This window comes from Convolutriloba macropyga, chromosome 3 (genome assembly GCF_964194025.1).
Source record: "Convolutriloba macropyga chromosome 3, txConMacr16.3, whole genome shotgun sequence".
Lineage (NCBI taxonomy): Eukaryota > Metazoa > Xenacoelomorpha > Acoela > Convolutidae > Convolutriloba > Convolutriloba macropyga.
In genome coordinates, this window is record NC_134470.1 from 65,134,833 (window position 1) to 65,147,466 (window position 12,634).

A 12,634-nucleotide genomic window follows, 5' to 3' on the forward strand; every position below is an offset into this window, starting at 1 on the left:
TATTGGATGTTTAGATCTTTGAAAAAGGAATTCATATTCTGAAAGTGCGTATATAATATCTGAGCATTCGTGGAGAATAGTGGATAATCTAAGTTCTGTGGTAGAAAATAGACGTGAGTTTGCCGATACTAAAACCGTTTTTCCAAATTTATTTTTCTGTAGGAGTGCTGCTCCAATGCCATAGTTAGAGGCATGGCACAAATGTAGACGGGTTTTTCTGAATTAGGAATTGCGGGGCGGAGTGTTCCGTCCGTAAGTTCTTTTTTCACTCTGTCAAAAGTTTGTTGTACTCCATTGGTCCTTTTAAAATCAATTGTATCTCTGAGTTGGAGATAAAAGGTCGAAGAATGACTTGTAGGTTGTATATATATTTTGAAATGAATGTGAGAAATCCAACATAGTTTTGAATTCCTTTTTTATTTTTGGGTGGTTGGAGTTTTAGAAATTCGTCAATTTTTGATTTGAGTAGGTGTATGTGATATTTTGTATTTGTTTGCCTAAAAATTATACTGAGTCTAAGAAAAAGAATGATATATCTGGAGCGGCTTTGAGATTTTTTTCTCTCAAATAGTGTGGTTATGAGTAAGTGTTTGCAACGTTGTGTCTGTTGTTGTATCTTAGACAAAAACGTCATCCAAATAGGTGATTATTTTGTTTTCTCTAATTAGTGGTTTGAAAATACTGCTCATAAAGGATGAGAAAGCTGCTTGGCCAATAGAAATACCATAAAACAAGCCTTTAAAACAGCATTGTTGTCAACCGATCACAAAATTTGTGAGGCTTTGTGATGGTTTATCGAGTGGCATTTGGTTATACGCGCTGTTCATGTCTGCTATCGAGAGAAGTGGTCCTTTAATAAGTGTTAAAAAAGCTTGAATTGGCTCTATGGGCCAATTACACTTTGTTTCGTCAATCATTGTGTTTAATTGACGAGCACCTAAGACAATTTTTAGAGATTATCCTTTTTTGAGAATTATTACCGGGTTGATAAATGTATTTCCGGTGGTTAAGGAATCTGTGTTTACGGGTGCTATAATATCAAAGTGTGTTAAGATATCGAGCAAGTGTTGTACTCTATCTTGTAATTGGAGTGGAATAAGAGTGGCTCTTTGCTTCTTAAAAATAGCGGTGGCTTTGAGAGGGAGATTTAGTTCTACTTTAGTCTTTCCGACATCGAATTTCGAAGTTGCATAACACTTTCGAAATTGTGTTAGAAGTTGTGCTAATTTTTCAAATTGTGTTTGTGTTAATTTTGTGTGCTCGAATTAAAAATGGTGAGAAATTCTCTATCTATCTCTGTGAATTTTGAGACATCAAAGGGTATGATGAATTGTTTCTGTTGTGCTTTGTATTCGCGTTCTTGTTGTTTGCTAATGTTTAAGGAATATAATATTTTAAGTGTTTCTGTCGTACCTTGAGTGAGGTAATTTAAAGTGTGAGCATCCATGAATTCTGTGAGTTCATTAATGCGATAATTTGTGGTTTGATAGTCATTGAGTGAAATATCTTGATGTGCATATCCAATTAATCCTTTTACCAGTGTTAACGGGTGGTATAAATGATTTTGTATTAATATTTGGATAAATGATTGATAAGGATACTCGAGATTGTTTATATCCATTATAGAAAAAAATATATTTTTGCGTAGTTGTATAAATGAGAACTCGGATGCATACAGGGTGGTACCACTTGCATTTTTTTTTGAATGCATTCATATGCAGTTAGGGAGTATGTTAAGATACGGTGTTCGGATGGTGTAGAATGTACTGAGTGATCGCCAATTACTGGAAATAATCGTAAATAATAGGGGGTGGTTTAATAGATGAATCATAAAACTTTAGTGATCTTACGTCATTATTATATTTAATCTCAAGTGTATGAGATGAATATTTGATCAAGTCTACATATTTTTCTAGAAAGGGTGTACCTAGAATATTAAATTTTGTGATCGATAGAGAAAGTTCGACTTCAGAGTTCGAAATTAGTTCTTTTTGAGAGTTCAACTCTCAATTACATCTGGGTAGAGTGTAAGTTTTATAGTACCTTTTGACTATAAATTAGAATTGTTTGCTGCTGAGAGAACAAATGTTGATGCTTTCAGTTGTAATTTGTGATATTCTTTTATTTCGTTCCAAGAGTCAGTATTAAGTGTTGCACCAGAGTCTAATAGGAATTCTATATCTAAATGTGTTGGAGAAATTGTTCTCTGATGATCGAGTGTTTGTTGTGTGTATATTGTTAATGGTAGTACCCATATGTTATTTTTACAAGAGGTGGAAAGAATGTAATCTTCGGTAAGAGTGTTACATTCTTCCTGGCAATGAAAATATTCATCTTGTGTATCTTGATTCAATTCTAACAGTAGATCATTAAACTGTTGTTCGAGAAGTGTTTCCTCGGAGACATTTGTAGTGTTTTTTTAGTGTTCGACGTACTGTTGTCCGTTTGTTCTTGATCTTGTAATGAATTAATATAATTTCTAACAATACGAAGTTTATTTCGTGAGAACGGTTGTCGTGAACGATTTCAGTCTCTATTATAGTGAGGTGATTGTGGTCTAGAATTATAATGAGAATTTTTTGGGAATTTGGTCTTGGGTATTGTGAACCGTTTCTACTGGGTGGTTTGAAATTGCTATTCCCAAAGTAGGGTTTGAGTTATTTTATGAGAACTTATTTGGAATTCTGTGTTTTGAATTATTTCGGTGTTCTCTGCTATTGCTGCGAGAGCGATGTGAAAACGGTAGTGGTTTACTTGTCATATTATTTGATGTAACTTGTCTATTAGGGAGGTTTTGATAACCTCTCATTGCTTGGTTAAAAGTTTGTTTTTGAAAATTAGGTTTATCAAGATGTTTTGTATACTTTTTCTCAGGGCACGTAGAAATACTATGTCCGGAGCTTGAGCAATTTTATAAAATTTTAGGAAGAGTGGTTTTCCTTTAAAATTAGGGTAATTTGAGTACTTGTGTCGTACTTTATTTATTCCGTGAGCAATATCTTGTTCCATTGTATGTATATCATCTACTGTAAGATTATCTATTTCGAGTGAAAGATTGTTAATTGAGTGTAAAGAAGTGGGATTTGTTTTTAATTTGTGTCTGTCAAAATGTGTTCGTGTAATATCTTCTTGGTGTATTTTTTTCAACCAGCTGTTCAAATAGAAATTGTGGTTCCAATGCAGTTGATTGTTGTTTGAAATCTTTTTTCGTGCTATTCTAGCTAATTGCGGATCGAGTGCTTTGACTAGTGCGTCATTCATTTGTGCATTCCGCATATCCGGGGCATTGTTAACATATGCTTTTCGAGTCATTTGTTCTATTCTGAGTGATAGTGTTTTAATTTGTTCGCGGGAAGCACGTGTTATGCTTTCGACTAATAATTTCGCTTGTGTTTGCGATTGTTGTTTATCGAATGTCTTCTGAAATTCGCGGCAAAAGGCTTGCCAATCCTTTTTAATATCAAGTGGAAGATGTGAATACCATTGTTGTGCTGGTCCTGTTAGGGCCGTTTGGATCATGGCGATCCGTTTCATGATCCAATTTTCATGAAATGGAGAATCAGTCTGCTCGGGTCCTGCTGTCATTACCATGTTTGCTGTGATAGCATTTAGAAAGTCTTCTGTTGTATTGGTAGGATTAGTACCATCAAACGGTCGTAATGATTGTTGCATTGGTACCGAGCCGCCTCGGTAAGGATACATCATTTGTGTATTCCTACGAACTACAGGTGATGGCGTTTGTGTTGACGCTGCTTGTAAATAATAAGGAGTCGGTACGTTTGTACTTTGTTGTGCATTTTGTGAATTTATTTGTCTGACTATATTTACTAATTGTTGGTGAGTAATCTGTATATTTTGGTTGGCCCCTTGTGTGGGTTGTCTTGAATTATTTAAAATGATGGGTTGAGTATAAAGTGCACAGAATTCTGTCTGTGTAGACGCGGTAAAGATGTATTTACATTTGTTAAGGATGGTATAGTTGTGTTTAATGGGTTTGAATTTTGTGTCAATTCAATTGAATTCACAGGTTGTCTGCGTTGATGATTTTGATAAACATTTTTTTTTGAGTAAAGTTAGTAGTTGTTTTATTATTCTGATCATTATCTTCAAGATCAATTAATGTGTTTACTGTGTGTGATGAAAAGAGTGTTCCATCATCTAACAGTGTTGAATTAAAATCTGTATCTGTGGTTTCGCTTATACGGCTTTCTGACTGTTGAGAGTGAATCATTGTTTCCATGTTTTCAATAGGTGAAACTTCTAAAGAATTGTTTGTGTTTTCTTTAATGTTTGTGCAGGTAAACGGTTGTGTTTCTGCATTATAATTTTTAATTTCTATGTTTTGATGATTCATTGACAATTTTTGTATAGTTTCCGGTGGAATTTCCGTGATGTTCACGAAATTTTGTGGAAACCAATTTAGGTCATTTATATATAATGGAGTGTTTCTGGTAATTTGGTAATTTTTCGTGGATACGTTTCTGTTGTTATTTTAGTGGCTGGAAAGATGTGTCTAACCAAACTTTGCCAAAATCTGTGAAAATACCAAGATAAAAGTGTAAGAGAATCAAAAATCTCTTCATCGTTTAAGTCTGCATCTGTGACAGAGCTTATATAAATTTTGAGAAGTTGAGTGAATCCTTCTATCTACTGTCGAGTGACTTCGAGAGTGTAAAGCATAAGTATTTAGTGCCGGTGCAAGGCGTTTAAGAATTTCGAAGGAAGATTTTATAAATAGTCTTTCTCTATCTGATGGTTGTATTTCAGACCATACTCCGTTAAGGAATTCAAATAGTGCGTCTGATAATTGGTGAAACAAAGTATCATATATTAGTGAGATATTACTATTTGTGAGTGGGTCACAAATGAAAAGAACTGAACCTTTTGTGAGTTGAGTGCCGTAAATTTCAACTAAATATGAAAGAAAGGCGGTTCGTGAAACATGTGATGCTTTTTCTGGTAAAGAAAGGTGAGGTTGTTGTTCTACTGCAAAGTAGTGGTATTTAAGCTGTTTAGCTGTATTTAAAAGGATATTTAATTCGTTTTGGTGTTGATATTGTTTAACCTCAAAGGGTACAATTTCTCGTGTTAAACGCCTGTTCTGTTGTGTAAGAACAGCTAGTTGTAATTCGTCCGAGTGTGTCCGAACGTGGGAAGAAGGTTGATCAATGTGATGATCCATTTGTTCTGTTTAAATGTTAATGATTTTTGTTTTGTTGGGGCTGTGTTCCCTTTTTCTTAAATTTTTATTAAATAAAGAATAAAGAGCTATGTAATCTAGTTCTAGATTTTTTTCTCAAAAGAGAGAAGGGTGTTTTGTGTGAGTTCTTTTTACGGTTAGAGTTTGTTAACTCACTGGTCGCACCAGTTAAGGCAGACTCGATATGGGCTCCTTTTACAGCCTTAAAGTATAAAGAGCCAGGACTACTTATTTCTGCGCGCGAAGTAGACTTACCTATATCTTTAAGACTAACCGACTCTGTAAAACACTGAGAGTAAACTTCTATTATTACGGTTATTAAGAAGTATAGCACCGGAGTCAATGGTATACACATGGTGTGTCTAACTAAACGACTGACTCTAGTTAGTTCAGTTCTCTCTATTTAAAAGAGAATAGTGTGTTCTCAGTCTCTGATTGGTTGAAGGTGCACATTCAGTATTTTCACTGCTACACCAGTTCTACCAGTTTATCTTGTTTTCAATGGCACGAAATCAATTTGAATTGCAGCAAAACGAATTTCTGGAATCTTCCAGACAAGAAGTCAAAGGGAGAAGAAAAATTCGTTCATAAAAAGAAACATTAATTTTTGCAATAATTGCTTCAAACGAAAAGAAACTGTTTGTTTTGTTGACTACGGGAAGTTATAATTCCAACTTCCTTTATTTTTTCGAATTTTTTTATTTATATAAATGACTGGAAAGAGATAAAACCAGTGCCCGACATTTGATCATTTTGCAACTTTTTGGAACCAACTTCTAGAAATCTGCCTTTGAACAGACCCGTGAGTAACCTTATAACCAGACCATTTTCAAGGAATTCAAAGAATTTGTCCTAATATCATACACACCCGGACAAAGGTGAGCTCTATTCAGACACTTTTCTCGCAGATTGAAAAGGTGGTTAAGCAGTGCTCTAAGGCCATGCAAACAGTGTTGAACTTGGTTCTGGGACTATGAAAGGTCACTTGGTTCTGGATCCGCAACTTCCACAGTATTTGAGCATGTTCATGCCGGCAGAACTCAACTGTTTTTGCTCACAACAATTTACGAAAAGCAATCAAAACTTACCCCCTCTTTCCCTCCTGTATACACCCATTGAAGTTTGTCTCATCTGAGAATGTGCGAGTGGACACTTGTACATCGAAGCTCTTCCCAGGAGCAATGTCGAAAGAGTAGCTCTTATCCCACGTGTTGAACACTGTCTTCTCTGGTTCATACAGAAATACCTGGATTGATGCCCCTCCTCCCACGTCATAGTAGCCAATCCCCTCGTCCATCATGAAGTCTGAAGCGATGAAAAGCAGTGAAATTTAAGTTACCGAATTTTTCCTGACCGGAAAAATGGTCTGCTATCTTAAGTACAACTGATTCGCTTGTCGATGTTCCAAGAATATACCGTAGCCCAAGCTGAGGTCCCAGACCGAAGGCCGATATGTCCAGACCGCAATGAAGTCAGCAAGGGGTGTTGTGCGTTCAAAATTACACGGTCTGGAAAGAAAAATGAACGCTCAAAAGTCTGGACATAGGAACGCACAAGAAGTTGAATTTGGAGCGCACAATTTTTGGGTTGGAAGGAACGAAAATCTGAACATATGCTCTTTTAAACGCGGGAAAAAAGCACGAATATTAGTGAACTGAGTTTTTGTCTGGAACACTCTGAATATTGATATTTTCTGTCTGGGACGGTCTGAACATACCAATTTTCGGCCGGGTCATCAGCCTGCGAGAAGCTACAAGAATGGTACCATACTACTGTGTTGTTACAAGACCTTGAATGGTAACTGCCCAAGTTAAGGCCTCAAATTATAATGCTCGAAAACGCTCGACCAAAAGTGGTATTAAAAGAAAACGCTCGACTTAAATACTTCATGGAAAGACTTTATCTTGATTCAAGTTTTTTGCTGACCGATAAGTCGTATAAGATCCTGCAAGGTAGCCGTTATTGGCGAGAAATTTGTAGATTTAGCACTAAAAACCAAAGGGTTAAACCACTGCTTCATGATCCCAAAAACAAGACACGAAATGCTAGGTAAAGTTAAGAAAAGAAAAAGAATCAGTTTCCGGAAATTTAAGGCATATCCCAAACAGTTTTAAAAATATCAGAAATTGCGAAAAATGCAAAAATTGCTAAGATGAGAAGAGAAGAAGAGAAAAACCGGATCTTCAGACGGTAGCTCAGACGGATTAAAAATGAAAACATTTAAAACAATAATCCTATTCACCTATATTATACAAAATTTGATGTATAACGTTTCAGCGCAGGGAAAAAAACTTAATCAAAAGTTTTAACAAGGGAAAAAATTATGACTATTGATAATAGTTTCTATTGATCTAAAACAAATTTAGATTATTGATTATGATACAAAAGTTTTGAAAACGAGTTTGTTGAAAAATAATTTAAAATTGTCAGTAAAATGGTCTCAAGCGTACTGGGAGTCAAAGACATTTCTCGCAAAAAATCTGTCTGAAAGAATGTGAATTATGCAAGCATCTGCGAGGGTTCGTTTGGGTAAAAACGGAAAAGGTCCTTATTTTCACCATTTCTTGAGTTCAGAGTATGAAATCTTATGAGTTGAATGACCTCTGTTAGCAGTCTTATTATATATCCAATAATTAAAAATGTATTACTTGGTTCATTGCTGACGTGATTCTTACTCAATCTAAACATGATTCTAAATGATAAACCAACAGTCCATTAATTAGGTTTAGCCTCCCCCTCATTTCCGTCAATCTCAATAATTGCTTTCTTCTTTTTTTCGGTCAACTGAAGCAATCAGTTCAACTCTCTTCTCATTTAGTGGGTGGCTTGTAAGAGAACCAAAATTAATTGAGCCGATTGAAAGAGAGCCGATAAATTTATTAAATTTATTAGTTGATCAATTAGGATAAATTTGACAGCCATTTAGTTTGACTTCTGAAAAGAGACTATCAAATTCTCAGCCAAAGATAAAAGAGCATTTCAGAAGAGAAATTTTATTTTTTTTTCTAGTAAAAGAAACTGAAAGCGAATTGATAAATGGTTATCTTGAGAATATTGCAGGCCATGGCCACGCCTCAAAACCGGACATACGACCAATTAACACAATTAGGTATTTCTCTTGGTAATCAGCTAACAATTCAGGGAAATAAAAGGCAATTTTCTGCTTTCGGCTCTTTTTAAATTTATTGTGTCTTCGATTCTCTTTATACTCGGCTTTTTACAACGTCGTCTCTTCTACACGTAATCCATTGGGTGAGTCGAAAAGAGTAAATTAATAGAAAAGTTCGCTCTCATTGGTGTGACATATTACTTGGTGACGTACAACAATGCCGACGTATACAAGTGCCGATTGTTAGAGTGTCGAAAATTTATTCAATACCAGTTAATTATCAATTAAATTTTAGTGAAAATTATTTTCAAAGCAAACAGTGCACGCTGATCATTATTTCGGTTGTGATAGAGTTGAATCAAGTCCCACGAACCTATGAAGCACAACCATAGTCCTCAATTATTGTTGTTTGCATTAAATTTATCTCACCCCAAATATCTTGTCCTTATAAATAATGCTTAATCTTAATCCAAAATCTCACCAATTCATTGCAATTGGATCAGTATTTTTGCGCTCGTTCAAGTTGAAGTGGTGTGATCGGTTTAAAAATTTCAGATCACTTAAATGAAAAATGTCTAAACCAATCAGTTCACTTCAACTGAAATGAGCGCGAAAATTCTGAACCAATTGCAATGAAGTCGTGAGATATTGGATTGTTTTTATTTATTAGGACAGGATATTCGGAGCGAGGTACATTTAATGCAAACAATAATATTAGTCATTCTGCAAGCCTAATACTCAATTTTTTTCTACTTAAATTTGGATCTCCCAGCAAACCAATGAAAATATGGTTTCTACCGAAGAGAAACGACATATATAATCCTCCATATCTTAAAAACATTGGATAAATGAAATTACGTCAATATAATATTGGGTGTACGGACCAAGCAACAGGGTCAGTTTCTGCTGCGGGTGACTGATGGTTCTATCTGAAGGCGCAAACTCATGGCAGTACACGTTCTTAGTCCGTCTTAAGCTCCATTCTTTTTCGTTCACACAGTCTCGTCCCTTCCACTGACACATCAGAACCTTTAACGTACGATCAATAGGGACACTTTTTAGACCTGAATTGGTTCAAATATACCACAAGTAAATTTACTCGGAACAGTAGGTGAAATCTATTTTACAATTATATTCGAGTATGAGAGAGAGAGAGAATATTTCAAATCAGATTTCGACAAGCAACTATTGCCATATTAGGAAACTGAAAACGATGGGGGCAAGCCACCCTAGACTTCAAACTGTGACAAATTTGTTAATCTATAAGCAACATTCATCTATAACTGTTAGGTAGTTTTGGTCGACGATTTACAGGGTATGATTTTACCTGTTGTTGAAGGGGAGCTGTGACCAGTAAGTACATGAGCTCAAGGTCAAATAAACCCATGATGTCATCCTCGACGTATTTAGGGTCGTAATGCTGCTCGACGGTAGCCGCAAGTGTCTCACGGTATCCTGAAAACAGCCCTAATATTTGTTAATTGTACCTGCGAAACAGCTATAGCTTGACTGCAATTGAATTTATAAAAATTGAAATGAAATAAATAAAACTTAAATTTGAGCATTACATATTCTTCTCTTCATTACTAAATTATGACACCTGAAAGATAAGTATCTTAAAACTGCTATTAATCTGTTTAAATTTTTTTCACAAATACACAAACTACTTGGTTCGATTACAAGGTAGTTTTTCAAAAAGACAACAGAAAAAAAACAGGTTATCGTGATATTTTACGGCTTTCGCAATTCACAACTTAAACCACCAATTCAACAAGAAGAAATAAAATAAGACGACTCGTGCGAGACTAAGCGTAGCACAAAATGCTGCAACATGTATCTCAAGTCTGCCAATTTTTTTTGTTATGAAAGGAAAAGCTCTTTTGACTATAAATTTTGAGGTCAAAAGTTTTGCTCTTTTGACTATAAGTTTTGCTCAAATTGGAGCTCAAATTTTTTGGAGCAACGTTTGATAACAACTTTCTTTATTATTTCGAACTGTCAGAAATGCAAACTTATATACGAAAAATTCAAACACTTCATTAGCTTTGATTGTAATTTTCATGTCTAGTACCGCTATCAGTAGTTCTTCAATCCGCATTATTACTCAATAGACAGTAAGATTTTATGGTCAAAATTTCACTTCAAAACAGTTTTTTTTTGGATTTCCTGAAAACATTTTTTTGGTTTTTTCCTTGTCTTTTGCTTAAAGCGGTTCACTGTCATAATATTAATTCAGAGAGATTCTTGGGTGCCTTGATAGAGTGAAATTTTGATTTTTTTGAAATGTTTTTGCATATTTGCAAACAAAGCAAAAAACTGTTTGAACTTTTCTTTATGAAAAATGGAAAAAAGGTTATGCTTTTTACAATATTAAAACTAGTACTGCTAACTGCCCCCCCCCTCACTTGAGAAATGTGCCATCTTAAAAATCTCGAGCTGAGTTTGGAAATTTGTTCGAAACGAAAACTGTCATTTTTAAAATGTGTACACCATTTATCAGTGCGATCAATTGAAATTGGCAAGATAAAATAAAAGGGTATCTATTTTCAAAGACGTCTCCGTACTACTCCATTTGCCTACTCATTTCCATAAGGGCTGACTACATAAATCTCACAAACCTCAAAATTGAGCGAAAACGATGTTAATTTTAACTACCAAAACATATTCGGCAGAAATTCTTGAACGTCTCAAAACCTTGTTGGACAATACTTGGAACGACCACATTTTACGCAATAAATTCCAAAATTTCTCTTCATTACCCCCACTTTCTAAAGTAACCACACTTCTTCCATCTTTTTGTGTCATTTTTTTGTAGTAAACGTTTAAAAAGTTCTCATATTAACCTCAGAGATCTACAACAGTTTATAGCAGTTAAAGCTAATCCCAAGTTAAAGAAATGTTGCTAGTTTTGAAGTAAGTTTTTTTGTAACAAAACATATTCTGTCAATGATCACAAATTATGAAAAGAGAACACTAGTATGGTCGCTATTAGGTCAGAAGTCCCGTTTTCAAACGTCTCACTCACTCACTAGAGGGGAATATTTCAAAGATAAATTCTTAAAATTTTACTAATTTACAATCGCGACCGCCACTCTGTACACTTAATTGACCATTATGTGCTCCCCAGCATTTGTCACCAACCTTACTTTTTAGGGACATTTTTGAGAGTAATTTGGATCTCGGTTCGAAAAAATGTTAAATTGTTATTGACTGTCAGATCTTAGCATAACCTACTTACATTACAGTCCGTTGCTATGTATATATTGGCACATTTAGTGATGTTGTATTCTACTTACCAAAATGGCTTTTGATTAACTTTTAAATGCCTTAATCCCGATATTGTTCGTTTTTCTTTTCATATCACATACGAGTATTATTCTCATTTCCTTATATGGTAGCAAATGCACAAAGATAAAAGCGTAACGGAAATCTGTTTTTGAAACGAAGTCCATTTTGAAACCCATTAGGATTATAAAACAACATTTGCTTACAAAATTGCTTATAAGTCTACACAGCAACGGACAGTAATGTATTTGGACTCTGTAATCAACAAGACGACAAAAGACATATTGAATGGACGTCACAGAGTTTTATTTCAACTGGATGACAATTGCATTCAGTCTTCTCAATGTTAATTCTGGCTCTACATCAGTTTTTTTTACTATTTTATCCATAATGTAGTGACAACCATCCGTATTGACTAGAACTGACGAGAATTATGCAAGGAAAAACTATGAAAACAATTGAGAACCAATGTCCATAGCCATACCTTTCACTCGCTGTGTGATGTTAACCGGAAACAACGGGCCGGTTATCATGGCAAGGCCAGTTATCCCCGCCTGTCAACTACGACTAAATTATCTGCAAAAGTTGAGGTTTTGCATGCATGATATTAAGCCTCCATTTGGTAAAGATTTTAGGTGACATCCATTTGAAACGTCGTCCTATCGAAACGCCCCCTACTTGCTCGTCATGAATTGATAATGCTGGTCCTCGTCAAATGATGCGCAGTATCAACAATGTTAACTGTTAAAAGCACATAGAACTAAAAAGAAAAGAAAATGTTCCGGGCCCAGGTGTCCAGTGGTCAACCGCTAAAAGATTCTTAGAAAAGTTTCAGTGAATTATGGTAAATTGGGGCGAATGCGGTCAATACCGTGAAAAGTATTTTTTCATCACTAAATTTACCAAATTCAACGCAAATATATGTAAAAATTGTTTGCGGTGAAATGATTTCTCGTATTATCGCAATTCTTACAATATTCCTCGCTATAATTTTGACTGAAGGTTATCAACTTAATGAGATGATCAAATTCAATGAGTGT

General features: G+C 35.0%; 1 protein-coding gene across 1 annotated transcript in view; it reads right to left on the minus strand.

The window, feature by feature from the left end:
• The window catches only part of LOC142336704 (acid-sensing ion channel 2-like), a 97,599-nt gene that overhangs the window by 81,131 nt on the left and 3,834 nt on the right, over positions 1-12,634 (minus strand). Inside the window, exons 3-5 of the mRNA XM_075385617.1 lie at positions 9,637-9,764; positions 9,194-9,323; positions 6,289-6,505 (exon numbers count right to left, since the gene is read on the minus strand). Of these exons, the coding sequence (XP_075241732.1) occupies positions 6,289-6,505; positions 9,194-9,323; positions 9,637-9,764 (475 nt within the window). The remainder of the gene's footprint in view (positions 1-6,288; positions 6,506-9,193; positions 9,324-9,636; positions 9,765-12,634) is intronic.